The following is a 23,096-nucleotide window of genomic DNA, read 5'->3' as shown; positions in this document are numbered from 1 at the left end:
GGATATTCCACCTATCAAGCAAAAAGTAGAGCTTTTGTGGAAACTCAAATCAAGAAAGCTAAGAGGCTGCCTCAAGGCATGATTAGAAGAGGACTGGTGTGAAAGGAAACTGAAGCCTAATCAAAGACATTAATAAGACCACAAAGAGAAAACGCTAAGGATGGAAAGTGGTCTGCATGGGGGCTGGGGGGGGGGGGGGGACCCCCAAAGACCAAGAATTTGTCAATGTATTTCCAACACAGAGTTTCTTGACTGAACAACAAGGATTCTGGCCCATGTGACAGATTATTACCTTAACAGAAGAATTATGTTTTTATGTACACTATTTAAATAACCTGGCAGTTGCTGAGGCGATACTTTCCACTCCTTTGAATTCCATAATAGAGGTTTACTTAATAGGGTCTATGGGGACACCCTCTTCTCTGAGTTCTTTGGAAGAACTGGTCAATAACATTAAGCGTTAACTGTTGCTTGGGGTCCTTTTCTACACGCCTGGAGTTTTTTAAATATACACTGTTGGCACAATCTGTATTTGTTAATTTCCCATTGTTTTCATTTAAAAACTTCTCTATACATTTTAAGTAGATATTGCCTTCATTTGCTGAAGCTGCAAGAAATTCTAGACCTTTTTCAAGGCCCTGATCAGATGTTACCTTTCCGTCTTCTCCTGGGCCTCCAGGCCCCGTGCTTCTCTGACACTTTGTACAGCTCTCTGTTGTAGCGTGAGCACGTTTATACTACAGGCAATTATGGGTCCTCAGCTCATGTGTTAACTTCTTGAGAGCACAGATCATGTTTTATTGTAATAACTAAAATTTAAAAAGTGTTCAGTAAATGATACCCAGAAGCAAAACTACCTACAAAGGGCAGAGATCCAGGGTGCAGTCAGGTCAAGATTAAAATCCAGATGCCACTGCAGATTTTTCAGTTTGGCTTACACGTTTTTATTGTATTCTACTAAGAAGGATATTTACAATATTTTCAGACTTTTAGACCCCATAGCTCTCTCTATATGTGTGTTTCTACGAAAAAAAAAAATGTTAGTATTGTCCCCCTATTTCTAACTGCTATCTGACGGAAGAAAGATGTACACTCAGTATTGGTATACAGAGTGAGTGAAGTTTGTTTCCAACAGAAGTTAATATTCAGTATCTAATCAAGTCTCATTCTTTAATCTAATGTTACACATAAACCATGAATGACATAACAAAATAAATCATCTGTAATATGCTTGCTGGGCTTCCCAGGTGGCTCAGTGGTAAAGAAGTCACCTGCCAATACAGGAGACTGGGGTTCAGTCCCTGGGTCAGGAAAATTCCCTGGAGAAGGAAACTGCAACTCAGTCCAGTATTCTTGCCTGGAAAATCCCATGGACAGAGGAGCCTGGTGGGCTACAGTCCATGAGGTCACAAACAGGCAGACACGTCTTAGCAACTGAACAACAATATATTTACTAGTCATCTTTTTAAAATCAGACTCCCCTGGTGGCCCAGGCAGTAAAGAATCTTGCCTGCAATGTAGGAGACCCAGGTCCAATTTCTGAGTCGGCAAGATCCCCTGTGGAAGGTAATGGCTAACCACTCCAGTGTTCTCGCCTAGAGAATTCCATCAACAGCAGAGCTTGGCGGGTTACTGTCCATGGGGCTGCAAAGAGTCAGACGCCACTGAGCAACTAACACACACTTTTTTTAAATTATGAAACTAATTTGTCCAAACAAGGATATCTCCCTTTGATCTGGAATAGTGCTCCAATCTAGCTTTAAGATTATTACTCACAAGTTTGTGCTCTTCCAGGGAATCTCCTTTGTCTCCATTCTCTATCCTTCCATTTCAGTAATAACAGGAAAAATAGCAGCTAGCTTTCACAAGGGCTTCCTATACACCACAGAGAGGAACTGTGCTAATAAACACATTTAAATGCATTATCTCCACATCAACTCCATGAACTAGGTATTATTATTATCTCCTTTTAAAGATGCATATAGAAAGGCTGAATGACTGGTCCAAGGTAACATAGTCAGTGCCACGAAGAGTTACAGTAAAGGAGAAGTCCACCTGTCTCTTAAGCTTATGCTCTTTACTGCATTAGACTTTCTCCCCTATTGTTAAAAAAACCACTTGAGTCAACCTCTCAGGTAAAAGGCATTTGAGAAATAACAAGAGTCCTTTGTGCAGGTGGCAGAAATAGCAGCTAAAGGAGATCAATCAGAGTTAGAAAGTTTGAACACCTAAAGCAAAAATTTTAACAAGTGGCATCATTTCAAGTGCTTAATAGCCATGTATGGTTAGTGGCTTACCAGGCTGGACAGTATAAATACAGAACATTTCCATCACTCCAGAAAGTTCTTTGGAGAACCCTGGTCTAGAAATATATCTAGGGACTACTCCACAACCTTAACCCACTGGGTTAACAACACAAGGCTGAAACACATTTCAGTAGTCTCTCTCTTTAAAACAATCGCAAAATACTAAAAGCATTCTCTGTGAAATTCCAGCAAAATAAGGAGTCTATCAAAACTGAAATAAAGATGCAAGCCTCAGATAAAGAAATCCATATAAATATACACATATACATATAGATTTAAGAATTGATAAAGAGTACATGGTATGCATTCTAAAGAAGCACCCCCAAAATTGGAAATAACCTACATGTTCATCAGGAGGAAATGGATAAATATAACAGAATACTACATTGTATTTAAAAACAGATGAACTAGGTGTATCAACACGAATAACGAATACTTTTTAAAAAGTAAAACAAGCAAGTTAATCAAACACCCAAAGACCATCTATGTAAAAATTTTAAATATAAAACAATAACGGCATATAAACATATGTAAGTGAAAGTGAAAGTTGCTCAGTTGTGTCTGACTGTTTGCAACCCCATGGACTGTAGACTGAGAATTCCCTGTCCATGGAATTCTCCCGGCAAGAATACTGGAGTTCCTGCCCCAGGGGATCTTCCCAACCCAGGGATCAAACCCAGGTCTCCCGCATTGAAGGCAGACTCTTTACCGCCTGAGTCACCAGGAAGTCCATAAACATATACAGGACGAGTATAAAAACATGGATGGGAATGATACACACCAACTTCAGGAGAATAAATACCTCTGGAGGGGCAAGGAAGGGAAAAGGAGAGAGAATGTTAACTTAACCTCTAACATTCTCTTAAAATAGAACTGGAACAAATATGGAGAAAATGTCAGTATTTACTAAATCTGGCTAGGGTGTTAAAGAGTGTACATTACCTTATTTTTCAAACTTTTTGAATGTTTGAAATATTTTCTAATTATTTTAAGAGGAAAGTTTCTTACATTTGAAAAGCTTACTTCCATAGTATGCCTATTTGTTCAGTCGTGTCCAACTCTTCGCGACCCCATGGATTGTAGCCCGCCAGGCTCCCCCGTCTATGGGATTCACCAGACAAGAATACTGGAGTGGGCAGCCATTCTCTTCTCCAGGGGATCTTACCCACCCAGGGATCAAACCCAGGTCTCTTACATTGAGGGCGGATTATTTACCATCTGAGCCACCAAGGAAGCCCCTGAAAATTAGCACTACTATGCGCTCAGTTGGGTCCGACTCTTTGCAACCCCACTGACTGCAGCCCACCAGGTTCCTCTGCACATGGAATTTTCCAGGCAAGAATACTGGAGTGGGACTTACCACTGAACTCAATGGTGGTTCAACCATTTCTGAATATGCTACTTTCTTCATAGCCAAGAAATTTTTCACTACAGTAGAAAAGGTGAAATTCTGGCTTCAACAAAAGTTGAAGAATTCATTTACTAATTTCTTTTAGCCTTTGAAAAATAAAAATTTTTCATATTATACCTCTTTAGTTTCTTCTCCAAATAAAACATTTCTAGAACAGTTCCGAAACATTTTAAGTAACATAACCAAAGAATCTTGCTTCTTAAATATCTGGAACAAGAACTATTATGATATAAAAATCTCTTTAAAAAAAAAAAAAAAACTCTTAAGTTTTCACAATGAATTAAAAAAGAATCCATCAGTCCACAGTAACACTCAAAAGAAAGGGAGGAAGGGAGAGCTCTTCAAATGCTGACTGATATCTGAAAGAATGAAAAATCAGAAAAAAACCATTATGCAATCACGAGTGTAATAACCGATTCAGGCAAGGCCTGAATGAATGCTAAAACCACTGGGTGAAAGCCTGATGGGCAATGGGATATTCTCACAATATCACCTCATAAATTACCTGTTCCTTTCAAAGGGGAAAAGGGAACCTTTAAAAGGCAGACTCAACATTTACAAAGTGATCAAACTTATTGTCAATAATGGGACAAACTGATGACATACCTCCTGCTGAGATGCGCAAAGGAAGACACAACATACACAGAATTCCCACCAAAAACATCTAAACTGAGTCTATAGAAAACAATCAGATAAACCCAAACAGTGAGACGCTCTGAAGACAACTGGCCTAAACAATTAAGAAATATCACTGTTGGGGATTCCCCGGTGACCCAGTGGTTAGGACTCCACGATTTCACTGCTGAGGGGCTGGGTTTGATTCCTGGTCAAGGAACTAAGATCCTACAAGCCGCACAATGTGGCCAAAAAAAACAAAAAGTTATTATCACAAAAGAACCCGTCCCTCTCCAAAAGTGACAGGACAGCTCTAGATTAAAGGAACAAAAGAGATATCAGCCAAAAACAACACATGACCCTTGACTGAATCCTGGATAAACAGAAAGACAAAACAGCAATAAAGGGCAATTGGGAAATTTTGAAATGGAATATTATATTATATTATATCTGTGCTAAATTAAATGAATTGAGTATGCTGCAGAATTTAGAAGTGAAATGTCATGATGCCTGCAATTTACTGCCAAACAGTTCAGCAAAAAGAAAAATTTAAAAGACTGAGAAAATAAATACAGCAAAAATGTTTTTTAAAAAATTGGTGAATTCAAGAGAAAGGTATACTGGGTGTTCACTGTACTATTCTTTCAGCTTTTCTTCATATTTGAAATTATGTAGTGTTTAGAAAATATGTTTCTTACTTTTAATTGCTTCAATTATTTGTTTTCATTTTTTCAATATATAAGCTAAGAGGAAGTATCATGTTATAGTCTAAATATAGATTAAGATTAAATAAGATTATTAAATTAACTGCAAACTCAAGAACATCAACTAATAGTTAACATATCACCTGTTTCACCCAGCCTCTCTCTGAAAACATCTGACATATTTGGCCACAACACACTTCTAAACTTCCTCTGCCAAACGACTCATTTTCCCTGACCGGTATTCCTCTGCCAAACATCTCTCTTACATACCAAATTCCCCAAAGTTTAGTCCTCAGCAGATTCTCCTGCTTTTCCTTAATTATCAGTGGACTCAATTACCACCCAAATATCAATGACTTCTAAATGCATTTCTCTACCCAGACCTCTCTTCCTAACCCCAGAGACATTATTTCCAACCAACCACCTACTAGCTATTTTCAACAGGATGCCCCAGGTAGGAAATGAAAACAAAAAGGGTTCATAAAAGTTTAATTCAAAGCAGAATTTTAAAATCCCTAAATTAAACAAACATTTTGTAATGATAAAGGATGCAGTCTACAATGAAGATATAGAAGTTATGAACAACTTAATAAAAAGCAAATATGACTGGACTGAGTCAGTCTGCAAGTTTCAGCCTTTCAGTGAGCCCCCACCAAACTCCTTTCTGAGACCCACAAGGCTCTCCGTGAGGTGGGCCCTGCCGACCGCTCCAACCTCAGCCGCTCTCCCTTTCTTTCTGCTTCAGTAACACTGGCCTCCTGGACCTCGCAAAGCTTTCTGTCTCCCCACAGCTGTTCTCTCTGCCTAGAATATTCCCTCCCACTCTTTCAAGTGGCCAGATCCTCATTCATTCAGATCTTTTCCCTCATAGTATTTTATCACATTTTCAACTCTTAAGAGTTTCATTCAATTAACATGTGCCTCCACTAGACTGCAACTTCCACAGTGGCCAGGACAATTTTGTTTGACTTGTCAGGCCTAGTACTCAGGAGAGTGCTTGGCCCGTAATAGATTCCTGAGTTAGTTGCTGCATGAATTAATAAACCAAATAAACTGGCATCAAACAATCAAACAACATAAAGCACAACTATAAAAACTCCAAGGAGAACCGGACAGAAACAGAGTAGCAGCAAGAGCCTTTAAAACACTTTTTTTAAAAACCTTAAGGGATCTAGGAGACTAAAAAGTAAACACAGGTCATAAACTCAAGTGTCCACAAAGAGGAAGTAGAACAGTGAAGAGCACAGTCAGAGGCAATCTACAGGGCCCAACCAGAACTAACCTAATCAAAAAAGATGGGAACTATGACCCAGCAATCCCACTATTGGGCATATACCTGAGAAAACCATAATTGAAAAAGACACATGCACCCAATGTTCATAGCAGCACTATTTACAATAGCTAGGACATGGAAGCAACCTAGATGTGCATCAACAGATGAATGGATAGAGATGTGATACATATATACAATGGAATACTACTCGGTCAAAAAAAAGAATGAATAATCTGAGTCAGTTCAAGTGAGGTGGATGAATGTAGAGACTGTTATACAGAGTAACAGACTTCCCTGGTGGCTCAGATGGTAAAGCACCTGCCAACAATGCGGGAGACCCAGGTTCAATCCCCGGGTCGGGACGATCTCCTGGAGCAGGAAATGGCAACCCACTCCAGTATTCTTGCCTGGAAAATCCCATGGACAGAGGAGCCTGGTGGGCTATAGTCCAAGGGGTCGCAAAGAGTCGGACACGACTGAGCGACTTCACTTCACTTACACAGAGTGAAATATAGTATATTAACACATATATATGGAACCTAGAAAAATGGTATTGATGAACCTAATTGCAGGGAAGGAACAGAGATGCAGATAGAGTGAATGCACTTCTGGACACAGTGAGGGAAGAGAAGAGCGGGATGAAAGGAGAAGGCAGTATATATACACTACCCCGTGTAAAACAGAGAGCTGGTGAGAAGATGCTGGACAACACAGGGAGCCCAGCCTGGTGCGCTGTGACGACCGAGAGGCGTGGGGCGGGGGAAGGGACGGAGGCGACATATGTATAATTATGGCCGATTTGTGCTGTTGTACGGCAGAAACCAACACATTTAAACAATTTTCTTCCAATTAAAAATTTTTAAAAAAAAGAAAAGGTGGGACCGAGTACAATAAATAAAATTGGTGATGATAAAGGAGAACTTGCCACAGGTACAGAAGCTATTAAAATAATGCTAATAAAGTCTAAACCCTGAGTGCAAGGACAACTGTCAAAGAATTACTGAACACCAAAACTAAATCAAAAATAGGAAAAAAAAAAAAAAACCCAGAAAACAAACCAATAATGACAGGAGAAACTGAGGAAGATGTCAGCGAGCTCTTATCCATAGAACAGCTGAGATATTTCAGAGGGCAGAAAAAGAAGATTTTAAAAGTCCTTTTTAAAAAAACCAGGATAACAGTGACACCAAAACCTAACAAAGAGAAGCATCCTCCCTTCCACAAAAGAAATGATGGGCCAATCATAGTTACTAAACTAAAATTTAAAGTACATATTAAAAATAGCAAATAAGGTCTTCCCTGGTGGTCCAGTGGTTAAGAATCCTCCTCGAAATGCAGGGGACACTGGTTCAATCCCCGGTCCAGGAGGATCCCACATGCCATGGAGCAACTAAGCCCCCTGGGCCACAACTACCGAGCCCACATGTCACAAGAAGACCCCACACCTCAGCCTGTGCTCTGCAACAAGAGAAGCCACCACAATGAGACACTCACACACTGCAACCAAGAGTAGCCCCCCACTCACTGCAACTAGAGAAAGCTCGTGAGCATCAGCAAAGACCCAGTGCAGCTAAAAATGAAAACAAATCATTTTTTAAAATAGTAAATAAAATCCAAAAGTATACTATGTTTAACTATCTATGAAAAATTACAGAATAATACTTACTTTTTAATCCAGCAATTCCCTTCCTAAGAATTTACCATATAACATACTCACATATATATTCATTTTGGTGCTGTTTGCAACAGCCAGAAGCTGTAAATAATTTAAACATCCACCAATAAGGAACTGACTAAAATAAAAAGACTATAACATTGTACTTCCGCACAAGGGAACACTACGCAGCTCATAAGAAGAATGTGGCCCAAAGCCAAGTCAAGATGTGGCGTAAGCTCACTAGAGCCAATGGGTCCACCAAGCTGCAACTAAAACCTCTAGACAGAGTACAAAAGAAGCAACCACCAAACAACTGGGGGCTGGGGGAGGGGAAAGCAAAAGCACAAGGACGGGGTAGAAGAGTCGGAACTTAGAGGAAGCAACAACCAACAACAAGCAGAGGCTTGTTTCCCTATTTTTTCTCCTGGAATAGAATAAGCTCACAGTTGATCTGTGGCAAGAAGCAGGAACAGGAAAAACGCAGAGAAACCCTGTCTTTTGGGCAGAAGTCCCCTGGAGCTGAAGAGTACGAGGGAAATCCCAGTTTTGTTATTTTACTCCCCCTGCCCTTTCTGGGCCCTGCCTCAAGGGAGGCTCCAATTACAGAAACTACAAGGAAATCACATCTTTCTGGCCAGTAGATCAAGCAAAGGGGGCCCCTGCAAGCCAGAGTATGGAAGGAATCCCAGAACGTACAGTTGAGGGAAAATCTACAAAGAGCAAGAGAAAACAACAATATGCACGAGAGAACAATAATTCAAATAACTGCAGAGGGTGGAATAATCTTTCAAGTGCTTACAGAAGTATCAACCCAGAATTCTATAACCTTCAAAAATACCCTCAACAATTCAGGAAAAATTAAAACATTTCAGATGAAGAAAAACTACAAGAACTTGATGCCTGAAATTCTGCTTTAAAACAAATGGTAAAAATAGTAAAACAAAGAGAAATAATACCAGAGTGAAAACTGAACTTTCAGGAACAAAGGAAGAGCAATAAATTAAAAAACAAACAAAAAAGGTAGTTTCAACTCTTAAGCGCTTTAAAATATGTATAATGGTTGAGAGCAAAAAATTGTCACAACGTCTAGTGGGGCTTTCAATGTAAATAGAGTTTGATTCAGAAGGCCGACTGTACTGTGCCACTTTATATAAGGGACTTGACATATGGACATTTTGATTACCTGCAGGGGTCCTGGGAATCAGTCCCCCATAAATAAAAAGAGACAACTGTAGACATATATGTGACAATTACAGCATTGGGGAAGGGGCTAGGATAAGTGAACCTTTATGGTTGTGACACTTTAAAATTTTACCTAAAGGGATAAAAAACTAAGTAGGTAAGTATTTTGCAATTCCTAGAGGAACCACTAAAAAAGTAGCACAAGTATAACCAAAAAGCTAATAAATTAAAATAGGACAATATTCAACTAATGCAAAAAGCAGGCAGGAAAGAGAGGAAACAGAGGAACCAAAAGAAAAATAAAAAAGGTGGGAATTCCCTGGCAGGCCAGGGTTCAATGAACACTTCCGAGGGCCAGGGTTCAATCCCTCATTGGGGAACTAAGATCCCACAAGCCTTGCAGTAAGGCCAAAAAAGAAAAAAATAAATATATTTAATGTAAATAATCTAAATTCATTGTCATAAGACTGGATTAAAAAACAAACAAGGAACCCCTTTAAAATATGACACAGTACCTAAAATTTTGAAGAGCGCATGCGTACGCTTTCTCGTTCCTTTTACCTCGTTGCAACCGAGAAAGCAACATGGGTCACCAGCAGCTCTACTGGAGCCATCCGAGAAAATTCGGCCAGGGTTCTCGCTCTTGCCGGGTCTGCTCAAACCGGCACGGTCTGATCTGGAAATACGGCCTCAATATGTGCCGCCAGTGTTTCCGCCAGTATGCGAAGGACATCAGCTTCATTAAGTTGGACTAACTGAACTTCCTTAGATGGCTCATCCAGCACATCACCCCTAGGCGGAAATAATACTAGCTCTTTGTATATAAAATAAAAGTTTTCAAAACTTCAAAAAAAAAAAAAAGAATGACACAGTAGACTAAAAGTACAAGCGTGGAAAAAGATATACCATGCTAACACTCATTAAAAAAGTGTGAAACTAAATTTGATATATTAATACCAAACAGATTTTAAGCAAAGACTATTACCGGAGTAAAGAAAGTCATTTCATAATGATAAAGAGGTCAAATAATCAAGGAGGCAAACAACCATAAATGTTTATGAATCTAATAACAGAACCACAAAATACATGATAACATACAAAACTGCAGGGAGACAGAGAACAAAACTGTTAACAATGGTTGTAAATTTCAACACTCCTATCTTAGTAATCAACAGAACAAGTAGATGGAAAATCCACAAGGATACAGAAGACTTTAACAACAGCATCAACAAACTTCACCTAATTGACATTTATGGAACACTCTACCAAATAGCAGCAGAATCTTCCTCCCTTGTACATATGGAATAGTCACCTAAACAGACAATATTCTAAGTCATAAAACAAATCTCAAATGACTTCATTTTTTAAACATTTAGCCATACTCTAACATATGAAGTTAAACAGAAGCCAATTTTTTATAATAGCCAAGACTTAAGCGACTTAAATGGCCACCAACAGATGAATGGATAAAGATGTGGTATATATACACAACAGAATAGTACTCAGCCATAAAAAAAAAAAGAAAAGAAACAATGCCATTTGAAGCAACAAAGATGAACCTAGAGATTTATCAGACTAAGTGAAGTAAGTCAGACAGAGAAAGACAAATATTATAAAACACCACTTATATGTGAAATCTAAAAAAACAGTACAAATTAACTTGTTTACCAAACAGAAACAGACTAACAGACATACAAACTTATGCTGACCAAAGGGGAAAGCGGGCAGAGATAAACGGGAGTATGGGATTAACAGATACATACTCTCATACATAAAATAAACAAGGATTTACTGTATAGCAGAGGGAACTACATTCAATATCTTGTAATAAACTAATAATTGAAAAGAATAAAAAAGAAAAGAAACAGACATATATAAAACTGAATCACTTTGCTACATACCTGAAACTAACACAATATTGTAAATCAATTATACTTCAATAGGAAAAAGAAAATTTAGCTTGGAAAAGGAAGACTTAAAACAATCTCTATTTGCCAGACAACATGATTACCTATGTAGAAAATCCCAGGAAAAAAATCCGCCCCCCTCCCCAAAATCTACTAGACTAGCACTTGAGTTTAACAAGGTCACAAAGATCAATACACAAAAATCAATTATATTTTTATTATAACAATTAATAACTGGAAATTCAAATTCTATGTTTTTCTTTTGGTCTCACCATGAGGCATGTGACATCTTAGTTTTTCAATCAGGGATCAAATCCTGCCCTCTGCATTGGAAGCACAGAGTCCTAACTACTGAACCCACCAAGGAAGTCCCCAAGTTCAAATTTAAAAAATAAGTACCTGAGCAGTTCTCCTGGGTTCCCTTACTCCATTGCTCTCCACCCGTGTGCCCTTTCCCACTAAAATCTCTTGCTTTGTCAGCAAAAAAAAAAAATAAGTACCAGATATAATAGCACCAAAAATCATGAAAGACTTAGATACAATGCAATAATATGAACAGGACCAGTATGCTTAAAACAAAAAAAAAAAACACTGATAAAAGAGATCAAAGACTTGAATTAATGGAGAGACAAAATGTGCTCATGGATTAGACAGTTAAAGAAACACAAGCCACAGACCAGAAGAAAATGCAAGCACATTACATAAGCAACAATGCACTTAAATTCAAAACCAAAATGAAATATCCTTATATGCTTACTAGGACGGCAAAAAAACAAAAAAAGTCAATAGCTAGCATAACAATTAACAGTGAAATATTAGCATCAGTCTCATTAAATTTGGAAAGAACACAAAGATGCTTCTCATTTCAACTAATATTTAACATTGCTTTGGAGATGGCAGGTAATACAACTTGAAAAGAAAAAAAAAAAGAAGAAATAAACATAAGAATAGCAGATGTATGCACATGATTCACGTTTGAAAATGATGCAACTTTATTCCTAGAAAATCCAGCCCAGCAAATAAGCTACCAGAAACAATCAGAAAAGAGAAGTGGCTAAATACAAAACTGATTTTTAAAATCCATGACTCCATGAGAGCAGACATGTTCGTAGACAAATTATTTAAATATATAGTAAGATATCATATGGTATAAGGGAAAAGATTTGCAAAACCAATTATGCATTATCTAGTTTTATTAAAAAAAGGTACTTTTCTACATAATAAGTACTCCTCAAATTAATACACACACACCCACACAAAGCTGGTTATGTAAGGAGAGTGACCAAACTATTAACGCTATCTTCTGAGTTTTCTATAGTTCTTTCCTGATAAAGAGAAAAAGCAAAAAAAAAAAAAAGAGAGAAAGCAAAAATTACAAACTGAAGTTCTTTCTAGACTTTTAAGTGGTATTTTAAAAATTCAAAGCTCTTTTCCTAACCTAGTTATCCAAATCACAGATGAATGAACATCAAGACCTCAGAACAGGGTTGGCAAGCTGGCCAGCCCAAGGCCGTTTTTATAAATAAAGTTTTATTCACACACAGCCATGCTTGCCTGTTTACCTGTAGTCTCCAGTTGTCATCACGCTACAATGGCAGAGTTGAGTAGTTACAGCAGAGACAGTCTAGCCCACAAAGACCACAATATTTACTATCCAGCACCTTATAAGAGAAAGTGTGCCAATCTCTTGCCCATTAGGATCATCTAGTCACAGAGGAATGGCTTCTAGAAGGTCAAACTCAAGCTGAAGAGCAATAAAGAATTCCATGCCCACTTGGTCAGATAACTCTCAGAGACACAGTTCAGGAGCTAAACCTCAGGCTCTCATAATACAAATAGGTGTATTTACCAATAAATCGATGAGGAAAGGACTTTGGGCCTGTCTATATCCAAGAACACCTGCTAAAGATCTGAGTAAACTTCAGTAAGTTCCAGAAAAAATCCATTTAAAAGCCACATAAACACAGACTGGGGAAGGTCTAAGAACAAGTAGGTAATGAGGGTATAACCTGGCTCAGCCTATTAAATGTGACCCAACAATCTTATCTTAGGAATCTACCTCGTAAAAACACCAGTCTGGGTGACTAAAGATACATCTCTAGCACATTTAGAACAGCACTGTCTGTAAAAGTAAAAAGAGACTAAAATTCCAATAGGGCTAGCTTTTCAAGGCAAATAAACTTTAACACCAATTGCAATTATGTACTATTAGTAAAAAAAAAAAAAAAGACCACTTCGCATCTTTAATTCACTTGAACTCTGCACCATTCAAGTTTGTGACCCCTTCCACACACAATCTCCCATGGTTAGGTTTCTCCTAAAACGCAGGGAGGATCTATAACTCAAGTTATTTAGACAATTAAGGACAATAATGTATCTGGAAAAGGCAATCTTCCAAGATTACAGAGAATCACAAATCTGGGGTATTTCACCCAGATAATTCAAACTAGAAAGTTCAATTATCTATCTGAAATTACAGTAAAATCATTTTTTAATTTTTTTTAATATTTGCGTAATACTTTGAAAGCAGATTCTGGTCTTAAGTTGGAGAAAAGGATAATTTATTAAGACTTCAAAAAGTGTGTGAAAGAATCCTGATGTCTAGAAGAACAGGGAAAACTGCACTGATAGGAAAGTTTAAAATTTCATTAGCTATTTTAAATGCTGGACTATTTTTCTCAGACAAGTCTTGATATAGCTATGCAAGCATCAGAAGGAAAAAGGACAAGATGAGAAATTCCTCACAGATTAATGTGTGCCTTTCTGAAATGCTTTTTAAGTTCCATAAATAGGATATACTATAAACAGACCTCAAAGGAGGCAATGTTAACATACTGAAATCAAGGAGGAGGCCATGACAGTAAAATGTAGAAAGTGCACCTACTGAACAGTCATTCAGCATGAATCACTTGGCCAGGCAGTCTCCCAAGTGAATGAATTCTAGAACACATCCAGGAGGAGAGAAGTCTAAGCATCAGGTTTCTTGGCAAATCTGTGAGGCTCCATAATTGCAATTTAACATCACTTTAATAACAAAAGAATCCCACCCCCAAAGTGATGTCTTTTCCTTGAAAACGATTAAAGTAGTTAAGTCATTTGTCCAGAGACTCCTGAGAAAGAAGTTTTATACAGGTGAACTCAGACAACTGAGATGACATACCAGTACTCAGTTCACAAACCAACTTTCAGACTTTTTACAATATGGAATTCTCTTAGTTGCCAAATTAGACGTCTCATCTGAAAGCCTCTGAATAATTTTAATTCTACTTTCCCTTCTGTCCTACATCTATGACTTCACTTAATTTTCTCAGGACCATGGTAGATTTTCTTTAAAACTAAAGGTTAGCCGACTACCTCTCCTCTTTCCCTACCACAGAGAACAACAAATGATGCCATCTTCCCAAAGATGAGTCCAAATCTCACTCCAGAAATTCAACACCATCACATCCACAAATAACGCTTTGCTGACAGGCTTAACACCGAAGAACCAGTCAGTGTGGGGGCTACCCAGGCCACGCAAGATTCGGAGCAAATACAAAGCCAGAGGAAAAGGGATAGATTCCCCCAGTCTACCAGAAGCAGACTGACCACAACAAACCAGTCAGCCCAAGAGAACTTCCTGTGATGATAAGAAATGACCCAATGTTCTACATCACACATGGCTCCAGGGCACGGGAACTGGACCTAGTGCCAATGAAGAGCTGAAGTCTTTTTACTTAATTTTCCTTAATTTAAATAGCCTACGGCCAGTGGCTGCCATACTGGACAAGGCAAAGCTAAGAGTGAAAAGAATCTAGATTTTTTTTTTACACTCAGTTCAACAATTACTGGCGCTGCCTACTGCATACTAGAGATAGAGGCGGCGCTAAGAGGAGGGAGATGAATGAGAACCTCCCTGCTCTGAGGCAGGTTCCAACAAAGGAGACAGCCACATAATTACAGTCCATTTCAGTAGAATGTCTTAACAAATATAGATATAATGTTGGGGACTTCCCTGGTGGTCCAGTGGCTAAGCTCTGTGCTCCTAATGCAGGGGGCTTGTGTTCAATCCCTGTCAGGGAACTGGATCCCACATGTCTCAACCAAGAGTTGTCAGGCTGCAACTAAGACCTCTTGTAGCCAAACAGATAGATACTTTAAAAAAAAAAAATGATATAATAATGAAGGGATCGAATAATCCTCCCTAAATGTTCATGGACTTAATAACAGAACCTCAAACTATTAATATGTGAAAACTTAACAGAATTCCAGAGAGAAAGAGGCAAGTCTGTGACAATAATTGTAGACTTCAACATTCCTCTCTTGGTAATTAACAGAACAGGCAGGTGGAAAATTAGCAAGGATACAGAAGACCTTTACACTGCAACCAACCTAACCTGACTCTTCAGGAACACTCTACCAACCAGCAGAAGAATACACCTTTCTAAGTACACTTGGAACATTCACCTAGACAGACAACATTTGGGGGCACAAAAAAAAACCTTTAAAAATGTTGTACAAAATTAAAGTCATACGAACACAATGAAATTAAGTCAGAAATAAGTAACAGAAAGAAAGACACCTTTGAACATCCTCAAATATTTTGGAAACTGAACAACATATAAATGCATACAGTCCTGGGTGGGTAGGGGAGAGATAAAAGAACTTAGTCCCACCTAAGGACAAGGGAATGGTGACCAGAGAAGGCAAGCTGGACAAGGAGATGGATGGTTAACTAGGAGTGAATCATCACAGCAGTGAATAACTGGAAGGTGTGTGAGGGGAGGGCTTCCCAGGTGGCGCAATGGTAAAGAATCGGCCTGCTAATGCAGGAGACACAGGTTCAACTCCTAGGTCAGGAAGATCTCCTGGGGCAGGAAATGGCAACCCACTCCAGTATTCTTGCCTGGAAAATTCCATGGGCTACAGTCCATGGGGTCACGAAGAGTCAGACATAACTGAGCATAGCACAGGAGCACAGTGTGAAGGGAACTTTTACAAAGAAATTCAGCACTACTTGACAGTCAAATTTAAGGTGAAGAGACATAAGTTGTGAACAAAGAAACAAAGGAGATTTAGAAGTCAAGTCAACTTTGACCATACCCCATCTAACCTGTCTATCACTAAGATGTGTCATTCTAAGATCTAAATTACAGAGCTGGCCAAAAAGTTCATTTGGGTCTTTCTGTACAATGTTATGGAAAAAACCAAATGAACTTTTTGGCCAACCCAACATTTTTTGAATATTTCTCTCCAAGGTATAAAATCTATCACTTGGTTTATTTCAACTGCCCAATTTCCTTCATTAATTCTTACCCAACTCCAATCCATCCCCTATCCCATAGCCAGAGGGGAAAAAAAACAACACTCAGCTGATCACATCACTCTGACCCTTCATGGAGTCCTCTTTCCCTTCCTTTCCCCCAGCTGCTTCAATTCTGAACTCAGTTATCACCTCTTTAAGAAAGCTTTTTGTGACAGCCGCCCATACACACACCACGAAGTCAGTGTTACTCGCCCCCTCTGGAAGCACTTCTCTCACTGATACACTGGCTACCTTCCCCTGTGGATTCAGGGCAGGGGCCACATCTGCTTTGTTCTCGGCTTTATCTCACAGAGTGCTTGGAACACGGCAGGTTCTCAACATGTATTTTTTAAATAAATCAACAATTCAGCGAAGCAACAGAACATGTGACCAGCAGAGGAAGCAAAAGTCAAGTCAGAACTATCCACATACACTAACACACATACTCATTTTCCCACAGAAGAGTTCTAAGAAAGGGCATAACACAGTCAGCTTTGTCTCAGAGCAGAGCACTATGTACATGGAAGATGGAAACGAGAGATGAACGGAAAAAAGGAGACCAGGCAGGCAGGCTGGTTCCTTAAGAGACCAAGTAAAAGATAAAGAAGGCCTGATTCAGGTTACCATTAGCACGGATGGACAAGAGAACTGAAAGTTATTTAAAAGAGACATAAGATGTGAACTGAACACGACCTGGTGACAAGCCTGCACGTGGAAGGGGAGGCACAGGAGGAATCTGTTACTTCCTCACTTCTGACTGGGGCGATTCAGTGGGCAGGGCCATTGTTAACTGAGAAGGAAATGAGAGGTCGGGAGCAGTCACTAAAGCATGAACTCTATCTGGAACATGAGGAATCAGATGTGCCTATTGGACCTCCACAGAGAAGGCAATGGCACCCCACTCCAGTACTCTTGCCTGGAAAATCCCATGGACGGAGGAGCCTGGTGGGCTGCAGTCCCTGGGGTCTCAAAGAGTCAGGCACGACTGAGCGACTCTACTTTCACTTTTTACTTTCATGCACTGGAGAAGGAAATGGCAACCCACCCCAGTGTTCTTGCCTGGAGAATCCCAAAGACAGAGGAGCCTAGTGGGCTGCCATCTATGGGCCCGCACAGAGTCAGACACGACTGAAGCGACTTAGCAGCATAGGACTTCTAAGAGGGGTTCAAGAAGGATTCACTCATCCATGAGTTAAAACACAGGAAGGAAACCATGACTTCAGAGATGTGGGTGTCAGAGGCCATGAAGGTATTAGATTTTATGAGTAATCTGAAAAAAAAAAAATGCAAATTCAAACGAGAGCTTTTAACCCAGTGAATGCAAAGCTGCTTTATAAATAACCAGTGCTGGTGAAATAGACACTTTCATACACTGCCAGTGGAAATGCATTTTTAATATTATACAATGATATATATTTTATGTATGATAATATGTATACTACAAAGTATCTATATATGTTATATACAAATGAGGCTTCCCAGGTGGCTTAGTGGTAAAGAACCTGCCTGAACAATGCAGGAGATGTGGGATGGATCCCTGGGTTGGAAAGATCCCCTGAAGTAGAAAATGGCAACCCACTCCAGTACTTCTGCCTGGAAAATCCCATGATCAGAGGAGCCTGGTGGGCTACAGTCCACGGGATCGCAAAGAATCGGACATGACTGAGCAACTGAGCATGCGCACATGTTATATAATATTTATAGAACATCAGGAATACACAGTAAAGCCTTAAAAAAAAATCAGGAATGTGAACTAAGATTAGTCTAAAGGTTTAGTCGCTACAAGTAATCACAGCAAACACAGTCAACCCTCCATACCCATGAGTTCAGCATCAGAGGACCGGAGTCTTGGGCAGCAGCAGACTTCAGTATCATGGCAAGGGGTCAGTCCTAGAGCCGACCACCCACAGATACTAAGAAATGACTGTACAGTAGAGCTTAACTATTTGGTAAAGCCTTAGGACAGAACCTTATTTTATATCAGCCCCCTCCTATTCCCCAAAAATCCTATACACCAAAGCCAGATTACTTTTTCAAAAAGCTCAGCTTTATCATCACACATCCCAGTTTTAAACATTCAGTGACTCCCCACTACCTACTAAGTACAATTTCCTCAAACTGGCATTTACTGAAGTTGGACCAAAATATAAACTCCGCTTCTCTGCGATCTTGTCTGAATGTGCACCTTCCTCTCATCTGTTACCTTTCACCTCCCCTTTTCTCTTCCTGTTCCATCTCCACCTGGAGAAATCCTACCCAACTTTCAAGGCATAGCTCAAATTTAACCTTGTTCTTGACCCCATTTCTGACCTCCCAAATAGAATATGACTTCTCTCCCTAATTTGTTTTTCTTACAGCATTTATCATGGCCTGCCCTATGTTATTTTATATTTATGTACTGTGTTATTATTCACTCTTGAGAACTCCTGGGAGTAGGGACCATTTATCCATCATCGGATCTCATGAAGGTTTTTAACACAGTACCTTGCATTCTGAGTAAGTATTAGGTTAAGTTATTTTTTAACTGTTTTGTAGAGAAATACTTAATGTAACTTCACTTTACACATGATTAATATGTAACATGAACTAATATCCTTTTCCTCTCAACACTTGGTAAACTGACAACAAAGAAGTACAAAAAGTAAAAACATACCAGTACAAAGAGAAAAGAACCATAGTGAGACATCACCTCACACCTGTTACTATGGCTATTATTAAAAAGATAAGAAATAAAAAAAAAAAAGATAAGAAATAATAAATGTTGATGAGGATATGGAAAAAAAGGAAACTCCTGTCCACTGCTGGTGGGAATATAAGTTGGTGAAGCCACTATGGAAAATAGTATGAAAGTTCCTCAAAAAATTAAAAGTAGAACTACCATATGATCCAGCAATTCCACTTCTGAGTACATATCCAAAGAAAAAGAAACCACTGTCTCAAAAAGATATCTATACCTCCATGTCCACTGCAACATATTCACTACCTATAAGTAAATGTTTACAGCAGTTTTATTTATAACCAAGACATGAAATGTCCACCATTATATGTCCATCAATGGATGAATGGATAAAGAAAAGGTGGTGTACACACACACAATATGGAATATTAATCATGCATAAAAAAGAAGGAAATCCTGCCATTTGTGACAACATGGATAGACCCTGAGGACATTATGCTAAGTGAAATAAGTCAGACAGAAAAAAACAAATACTGTATGATCTCACTCATGTGGAAACTAAAAAACAAGCCAACAAACAAGCTCATAGATACAGAAAACAGACTGATGGTTACCAGAGGCAGGGCATAGTGGGTGGGCAAAATGGGTGAAGATGAGTCAAAAGACACAAGCTTGCAGTTATAAATAAGTCACAGACATGTACAGTACAACATGGTTCGGTTCAGCTCAGTTCAGTCGCTCAGTCATGTCCGACTCTTTGCGACCCCAGAAATTGCAGCACTCCAGGCCTCCCTGTCCATCACAAACTCCCGGAGTTTACTCAAACTCATGCCCATCGAGTTGGTGATGCCATCCAGCCATCTCATCCTCTGTCGTCCCCTTCTCCTCCTGCCCCCAAACCCTCCCAGCATCAGGGTCTTTTCCAATGAGTCAACTCTTCACATGGTAACTATACTTAAGAAAGCTGTATATTCAAAGTGAAAGTGAAAGTGAAGTCACTCAGTTGTGTCCGACTCTTCGCGACCCCATGGCCTGCAGCCTGCCAGGCTCCTCTGTCCATGGGATTTTCAAAAGCTGTTTACAAAGTAGATCTCAAGATTTCTCATCACAAGACAAAAACATGTTTTGTAATTATGTATTGTTATGTTGACAGATGTTAACTAGACTTACTGTGGCGATCATTTGGCAACATATACAAATACCAAATCATTCTGTTGTATACCTGCAACTAAAATTAAGTTATATATCAAAAAAAAAAGAATAAATAAATAAATAAAATTAAGTTATATAGCAATTACGGGCATGTGTATGCTCAGTCCATCAGGCTCCTCTGTCCATGGAATGTTTCAGGCAATTGGAGTGGGTTGCCACTTCCTACTCCAGGGGATCTTCCCAAGCTAGGGACCCAACCTGCATCTCCCGCATTGGCAAGCAGATTCTTTACCACTGTACCACCTGGGAAGCCCTTATATCAATTATACCACGATTAAAAAAAGATCGCCCAGGTTTTTAACAGGGAAATTTAGAGAAGTGTACCTATTCTAAGTGTGAATTCTAGCCACCTGACCTCATCCAGCTTCCCAGGATACTTGTCACTCGCCCTCCGACCTCTACTTCCAGATCCCGGTAAAAGGTGGAAGAAACCTTCCCTTAAGAAACCAAACAGAGGACTTTCCTTGCAATCCAGTCGTTAAAACTCGTCGCTTCCAATGTAGGGGGCACAGGTTCAATCCCTGTTCAGGGAACTAGGATCATACATGCTTTGTGGTACAGGCAAAAAAAGAAAAAAAAAAAAAAAAGACCCAGAGATTCATATGAGAAAAATAGAAGTGTGAAAGAGAAAACAAATACACAAAAACAGAAACATTGATATCTGGGATCCCACCGCCCAATTACTCTACAGTGAAACCCACCAACTGTCAAACCATGGCCACCCACAAAGTGTGTTCCCAGTGCTTCACTCCTAAATATGAACAATTGAGGATCAAGAGGCATTTGAAAAGAAGCCTCCAATGTCAAAGAAAAAAAAACTAAAACATAAGAATGGAGTCTGATGAAACAAAAGAAATGAAATGGAAAAAAAAATCCTATAATAGAGAATTCCCTGGTGGTCCAGGGGTTAACATTTGGCACTTTCACTACCACGGGCCCAGGGGCCCAGGGGCCCAGGTTCGATCCCTGGTTGGGAAACTAATATCCTACAAGTCACGAGGTACAGTTGACCCCCACACAACACAAAAAAACTATAATGTATGTCCTTAGGTAAGTGAGGATGTTGCATCCATGAAGAAAATGCTCTGAAAAAAAGAAACGGAGCTTCGGGAAACTATACAGCATAAATAATTATTATGTTAGCTGAACTTTCGAAATTCAGTAACAAAATCACTCAGTGAAAAACGGCCAAGTATTCCAGCAGACACTTCACCAATGGTTTTCTTCCCAGCAAAGCAGCACATGAAAAGATGCTCAGCATTACTATTAGGGAAATCCAAATTAAAACCATAATGAAATAGAACTCTCTGTGACCCCATGGACTGTAGCCCATCAGGCTCCTCTGTCCATGGGGATTTTCCAGGCAAGAATACTGAAGTGGGGTGCCATGCCCTCCTCCAGCAGATCTTCACAACCAAGGGATTGAACCCAGGTCTCCCGCACTGCAGGCAGATTCTTTACCATCTGAATCACCAGGGAGGCCCTGAAACATACCACCTACTAGAATGGCTAGATCCCTCATCCATTGCTGGTGAGGATGCAAAATGTTTAACTGGAAATGCTTAACTAGAAAAGAGTTTGGGGCTTCCCTGGTGGCTAAGTGGTCGAGAGTCTGCCTGCCAATGCTGGGGCCAAGGGTTCAATTCCTGACCTGGGAGGATCCCACATGCCACAGAGCAGCTAGGTCCACACACCACACACAGCTTACTGAGCCCGTGCTCTGGAGTCCAGGAGCCGCAACTACTGAGCCTGAGCGCCCAACGACTCAAGTCCGGGCTAAGAGCCTGTGCTCCAAAACAAGAGTAGCACCCGCCTGCCATAGCTGGAGGAAAAGCTAGAGCAGCAACAAAGGCCCAGCACTGCCAAAAATAAATAAATAAAAATCATTTTAAAAAAAAGAAAACAGTTTGGCAGTTTCTTAGGAAGTTAAAATACGCTTAGCATACAACCCTGTGATTCCATTCCTCTTTACCCGCGAAAAAGGGAAACTTACGTTTACACAAAAACCTGTAAGTGAATGTTTAGAGCAGTTTTATTTTATAATCTCCAAAACCTAAAAACAACTCAAATGTTCTTAAATGGGTAAGTGGATAAACCAACTGTGGTATATTCATATAATGAAATACCTAGCGAGCAGCAAAAAGGACACAAGCCATATTTTGGATGAATCTCAAATGAATTATAGATAAAAGAAGCCAGACTCAGAAAGCTACATAGGTTGTAATTCCATTTATATGATATTCAAGGAAAGGCAAAACTACAGGAATAGAAAATAGATCAGTGGTGGTCTGGGGTGAGGGAGAGGAGTTGACTATCGGCGCACAGTTTAAGTGAGGTGATGGAACTGTTCTGTATTTCATGGTAGTGGTGGTTACATGACTGTATGTATTTGCTAAAACTTAAGAGTCAAAACTGTACACTAAAAAGGGTAAATTTTACCATATATGTTGCACTTCAGTATTTTTTAAAACTTATCAATAATGAGAAACATAAGATACTGTGTAAACAAACAGGATGAAAAGGAACATAGAAAACAGTTTTTAGAAATTAAATACCTGACAGCTGAAATAAAAACTGATTTAATAGAAAGCTCAGAAGAGAAAATCTCCCAGAAAGCAGACCAAATTGACAAACAGATAAAAAGAATTGAAAAAGATAAGAAATTTCACATGAACAGTCTAAAATTCCTAACATCTAACTAAAGAGAAGTTCAACAAAAGAAAAGATCAAATTTGGGGGGAAATTAGCAAATAATAAAGACATTTTCTCAGAACTGTGTGAGTCTGCAGATTAAAAGGGCCCACCAAGTACCCAGGCAGAATGAGTGAAAAAGAGCCACATCAAGGGATATGCAGTCCCTTTAAAACT

General features: G+C 39.3%; 2 protein-coding genes across 15 annotated transcripts in view; one reads left to right on the top strand and one right to left on the bottom strand.

Moving 5' to 3' along the window:
• The window catches only part of BPTF (bromodomain PHD finger transcription factor), a 137,733-nt gene that overhangs the window by 105,420 nt on the left and 9,217 nt on the right, over nt 1–23,096 (bottom strand). The window lies entirely within an intron of this gene.
• LOC122439341 (40S ribosomal protein S29-like) lies at nt 9,669–10,009 on the top strand. The gene has a single exon (XM_043464417.1). The coding sequence runs from the start codon at nt 9,733–9,735 to the stop codon at nt 9,901–9,903; it is 171 nt and encodes a 56-aa protein (XP_043320352.1). The 5' UTR covers nt 9,669–9,732; the 3' UTR covers nt 9,904–10,009.

This window comes from Cervus canadensis, chromosome 1 (assembly GCF_019320065.1).
Source record: "Cervus canadensis isolate Bull #8, Minnesota chromosome 1, ASM1932006v1, whole genome shotgun sequence".
Taxonomy (NCBI): Eukaryota; Metazoa; Chordata; class Mammalia; order Artiodactyla; family Cervidae; genus Cervus; species Cervus canadensis.
Note: the sequence above shows the minus strand (reverse complement) of the source record. Positions and strands in the feature narration are given on the sequence as shown.

Excerpts from the sequence above, each read along its gene's own strand:
- LOC122439341 (XM_043464417.1), top strand. The coding sequence starts at position 9,733 with ATGGGTCACCAGCAGCTCTACTGGAGCCATCCGAGAAAATTCGGCCAG.